Consider the following 5,452-nt stretch of genomic DNA (forward strand, 5'->3'; position numbering starts at 1 on the left):
TCCAATATTTCCTTCTCAATATATGCGAGTAAAGTATCATTCATCCACTGATCTCCAATCCTATTTCGCAGTCGAGTTTTAATGATAGCCATTGCAGAAAATACTCTTTCTACTCCTGCTTTTGCAAATGACAAAACTAAAGCTAGTTTTAATAGCCTGAAAACAAGAGGATACAAAATATCTTTCTTGTTCTGTATCATTGTCTCAGCAAGGTGTCCAATATCTTTTAATAATGAGAACTATGGATCTGACTGCATATCCATGATATAAGTTTCCAACTGATTGTCTAGAATTTCCAATTCAACAGGAGTAAAATCACATGGATAAAGGTGTGCCACTCGAATTAATCTATCTTTACTGAATGCACAAAAAGATTTAGATGGATTCAAACAAGCAATAGATAAAAGTAACTCAGTATTCGTCTATGTGAAACGATTATTTAACTCTTGAAGTTGCATATCAATAACTTTGTAGAATATTTCAACTCTAAAGTGATGTAAATTTGTCATATCTTGAGCTCTACGACGAGGCCGTCCCCGAGCAACCCATCTATCATTCATGTTAGGAATATCTATTTTGTGTTGCTCACAAAAAGAAGTTAGCTTGGTGATGAACTCTTCTCATTTGTTATCTCTCATAACTTGCAGCCTATTTTTGCATATTCGAACCAAAGATATGGCATTTACAATGTCATGTTCTTTTCTTTGCAAAGCTTGTGATAACTCAGCAGTTATACCAAGTATATCATTCATCAATAGTAAACAGAATAAAAATTCGAATGATTGCATTGTCCCTAATAATGCGAAAGCCTCGCCTTTTTGTTCAGAACTGATATCATCTTCAACAACCACTTCTAGAATATCAATAACTGAGGAAAACATTGTAATCAATCTAATAATTGATTCATAATGTGATCCCCATCGTGTATCACCTGCTCGCTTGAGAGTTATTTCTTGATTCAACCCTTGTCCAGTTACTAGTTCTCCATTATGTAATTCCATTAAAGTTTTCTCTCGTTGCTTATCTCGAAGTTGGTCACGTCGCTTGCATGAAACCCCGACAATATTCATCATATTTGAAAATACTGAGAATAAGAGAGTAATTTGAACATGATTTTTTGCAACATATACTAAGGCTAACTGGAGCTGGTGTGAGAAGCAATGAATGTAATGTGCTGCCTTATTCTCAGTGAGAAATAATGCCTTTAACCCATTAAACTCCCCGCTCATATTACTTGCTCCATCATATCCGTGACCACATAATTTGGATATACTTAAATCATAAGTTGAAAGCAATTCTTCAATGGATTTTTTGAGACTTCTAGCCATTGTATCAGGAACATGAATAATGCCTAGAAAACGTTCAACCACCTGACCTTCTTCGTTAATGAGTCGAACCACAATAGCCATTTGATCTTTTGAGGAAATATCGCGTGCTTCATCAACCAAAAGAGAGAAGTAATTTTCTCCAATTTCTTTCTTTATAAAGTCTGTGATTGAAATCGATATAGCTCTAGTGATATCCTTTTGAATTTCTGGTACAGTTAACTTTAAATTTTCTGGAGCATTTTTTAGCACCACATTATTTATCTCATTGTTATGTTCAGCTAAAAAGTGCAACAATTGAAGAAAATTCCCTTGATTTCTGGATGTGTCAGACTCGTCATGGGCTCTAAAGGCTAGCCCTTGCCTTAAAAGAAAGCGCACACAATCAACCGATGCATTTAGACGAGTCTTATATGCAGTTGTGGCGAACAGATCGGAGGTCTGGACGTATGGTCGTATCTTTGCCCTTCGTCCGTCAAACAGTGAACAAGCCGTGGTCAATTCAAGCTTCGGCGAGAGGAGAGAACTGAGAACAGGTCGATAAAGTGGAAGGCGATTCCTCTGGGAGGAGCGAACAGAGGGCCAAACGCGTCGTCGCTGGAAGGCGATTCCTCTGGAGCACCGAGCACGAGCAGTCCGCAGTCGGGTTAGGGCATAGGAATTTTTTTTTAATACATGCGAACACTCTAAAGGAAATTTTCAATTTACCGAGGGGGGGCACGTGCCCCCGTGGCCCCCCCGCCCCTCACTCCGCCACTGCTAGGGGGTATTTATAGTATTTTCTTGGAAAAGGATAAGCTTCCAGAATATTCTGAATTTTTTGGAATTCTCTAAAATTTTTTATTTTATTTTTTTAATTTTAAAAAAATTAATTGTCGTGCGTCCTTTTAGTTGCGGATGTGGGGGCCGCTTCGCCGACAGCAGCGCCGACCAGCCAGTTCAACCGCCTATGCGTGTTCGGGCTCCAATTTTGGGCCGGACAGTCTAGATCTGACATTTTTTAGGTTCTCAGACACGTTTTTTGACGTTATGTATTCAATTTTGACAGTTTCGGAGCTCAACGAGGCCTCTATGATTGAGTTTAAGCAAGTTCGTGTTTTATGGAATGCAATTTTTTGCGATTCGATCAATTTGAAGTGTTGTGACATATATTTTCAGACACTATGTACCTCGACGTCCGAAAATAAGGGGGTAACTGATATATCATCAAAAAATTATCTTGATCTGGTACGAATTGTGAAACCCTTAAACTTTCAAGTTATTTTTGGAGAATTTTTTTATGCAGTTAGTCTGTACAAACTGAACAAGGTGCAGGTTCGTCTGTATGAACCGTCAGTTCGTCTATATAAACTGAACAATTTTTTTTGATAGAGCCCATCGTCCTAGGACGAAAATCAAATATCGTCCGTACAAATGTGATCTGAGGATATGACAAAGCTGATCGTCCCAAGATGAATGTAAATTTTCGTCCGGATAATCGTAAATATCTTTTTAAGCACGGTTTGATTCGTTTTAAAGAGAGAGAAAGAGGAGAGAGAAATGAATGATGTTAGCAATGAGGGGCCGAAATGAGAATGGCAAAGCACCAGACTTCCTAAATATAAGGGAAGGTCAATTAGTCTAAAATAAACTTTTAGGTATACTTCATCTCTAATTATCATTATTATGAGCCATGTAAAGTCAAACTTCCCTTTTTTTGTGTAAATTTTGATGCAATACAAAGTCAAGAAATAATCACTTCATCATCATGAATTTTTTAACGCAAAACAATTATTCTTATCATGAATAAAATAATACCATATATATTATCTATTAAGTAGTAGTATTATTATTATTTGAGATTGAAATTCACTTATATTATCCTAAAATAAATTTAAAATTGAGAACTTAATATCCTCAAATTTTAATTATTTTAAATGTCCGATCTGATAAAAATGAATGGTTCCCAAGGAAATGCATTGTTAGGATTGGATTTTTGTCATAATAAAAGCTTATGACCGTATGCCAGTTTGATTAGGCCAAGCCCGTACATAAGATTAATCACCAAAATACAATATAATAGAGAACAAAAAAGCGGCTCCAGATAAAAAAAAAAAGGAGCCAGCTCAGATGAGCCAAAAATTAAGTTAAAGAACAGAGCTAACAAGATGACAAACTAACTAAAATGAAGGAGAGGACCCTTATACAAACTTAGAATGGAAAATACAAAAAATTGGATAGCAACAAAATCAGAGCAATGATAGCAGCCTGAAAGAGGAGATCCACCAAGTCGCAAAAACCATAGCAACCACGAAAGCCAGAACTCAAGAAGTTTAAACCATACGAATCATACGTACCCCTGGTTGCCCGAAGACCATCCGAGGGGTAGCCTGTAAATGAGATCACAACATTGTCCATGGAAAAACATAAACATCCCAACACGCCAAAAAAAGGCATCATAAAAATCATGTAAAATATGAGGAACCTCAGCAAAAAGACCACAGTGGTAACACAAAAAATGAGAAAGCCTCACAAATGCCTTAACGTTAGAGATGTGTTAGTAAAGTTTCTAAACCTTTCCACTTGCTAATTTTAGCAAACACAGCTTTCTTTATTTTGATAATGATTGTAGTCCGGCTATTCATTGAACCCCCAAAACTCCTATCATTCATTTCCCTCTAGATATGATAAATAGCCTAGCATGTAATTAGAAAATGTAAGTTTTTAACAGTAGCCTCAATGTACTCTTGATCATTGATCCAATCCAACATAAGAGGGATTGTTAGTCTAAGAAGTAATGTACTGGTGTATGGCAGAAGTTTGGATAAAATAGAGAAAGCATAATTGCATTAAAAAAACTTATGCGAAATGCTTTCATTTGAAGAGTGACACAGGTGGCATATCAGATCAATTCGAATATTTCTTTTGAGCAGAGCATTAGCCGTTTTAAGATCATTAACTAAAGCAAGCCAAGCATAAATAGAATATCTCAAAACGAAGTATTTGTGCCAAATCATAGCAGACTATGGGCAAAGAGGCGCATCTTTGTAGTAATCCGTGACATATTGGCCAAAAAACCTTCAGTTGAATTCCCCCATACTAAGCAAGAATTGGAGCTTTCAAATATGAGAGTAGCATTTATAGTATTAACAACGGATAAGGGTAGAGAAGCAAGCAGATTCCAGATGTTCTCTGAAATTAAATCCTTAACAAGTGCATTCGATTCATATGCCTGAAGAAGAATGTTACCCTTAGGGATTTAGGGTTGTGAGCAAGGGTAGAACCACCGCACCAGTGATCCTAGTGCATAGAAATGGGAGAAGAAGGGGTTACTTTGAACTGGAAGGAGTTCCTAACCAAAACATCAGTATTGCATATGGATTTTCAGAAGGAGGTAGCATATGACGAGGCAGGTCACCAAGGGGAGGTGTATCTATGGATTAGCCACGTAGATAAAGGGGATACTTGGTTGTACATTCTACTAATCACAGAGCAATTAAAAGCATACTGAAGAGACGTCACATAAGGAAAGCCCAATCCACCAGAAGATGGAGTGAAAGTGTGCTCTGCGTAGATACTCTAGACTTAACAAAGCCTGGTGCAGTTTGGATCATCAAAGATTTCAATAACCCTGATAAGGTGGTTTGCTGTAGGTGCATGGTTGTTTCGCTCAAACTGGACATGTTTTGCATTATGGAGAACATGATTCATGCATCCTCCCTTCAGGACCCCTTTTTTAGTATTTCCAATCATGTTTTTGCTATTGACGAAAGTTGCAACAATTTTGAGCTCTCTAAGTCAGACCGCATTTGGATTAAGTGGAATCCTAATAAAGTGTGATTCTCTCCTACCTTAATCTCTGCTCAACTCATTTCTCGTACATTTATATATGGGAACCTATCCCCCTTTCATCTTTAAGTTATTTATGCTTCTAATAGTGCCTCTGACAGAGTGGAGTTATGTGATCTTATTAAATAGTCTATGTCGTCTCATAACACTCCATTAATTCTTATAGGAGATTTCAATGGATGTAGACTTGCTTCTGAAAGCTAGTGGTACTATTCTTTCTCAAAATAACCTCATGAAACTTAACTCTCTGATTTTGACACGAGATTGATGGACCTGCAATCAGTTGGCAATCGCTACAC

At 37.1% G+C, this 5,452-nt stretch overlaps 1 protein-coding gene across 1 annotated transcript; it reads right to left on the minus strand.

The window, feature by feature from the left end:
- Positions 1 to 620: 620 nt before the first annotated feature.
- Positions 621 to 3,722, minus strand: LOC110100487 (zinc finger MYM-type protein 1-like). The gene is made up of 2 exons (XM_020828015.2): positions 3,532 to 3,722; positions 621 to 1,938 (listed from the first exon to the last, which is right to left on the minus strand). Exons 1-2 carry the CDS (start codon positions 3,720 to 3,722, stop codon positions 621 to 623), a joined length of 1,509 nt encoding a protein of 502 aa, XP_020683674.2.
- Between the last annotated feature and the right edge of the window lie 1,730 nt (positions 3,723 to 5,452).

The sequence above is a fragment of the Dendrobium catenatum genome, unplaced genomic scaffold (genome assembly GCF_001605985.2).
Source record: "Dendrobium catenatum unplaced genomic scaffold, ASM160598v2 fragScaff_scaffold_353, whole genome shotgun sequence".
NCBI classification, from domain to species: Eukaryota; Viridiplantae; Streptophyta; class Magnoliopsida; order Asparagales; family Orchidaceae; genus Dendrobium; species Dendrobium catenatum.

Bases quoted from the DNA above. Each gene is read 5' to 3' on its own strand.
- LOC110100487 (XM_020828015.2), bottom strand. From the start codon at position 3,722: ATGGACAATGTTGTGATCTCATTTACAGGCTACCCCTCGGATGGTCTT. The intron at 1,939-3,531 runs GTATTTTCCATT...TCGGTGCTCCAG, and splicing joins TTGTTGCTATCCAATTTTTT to AGGAATCGCCTTCCAGCGAC.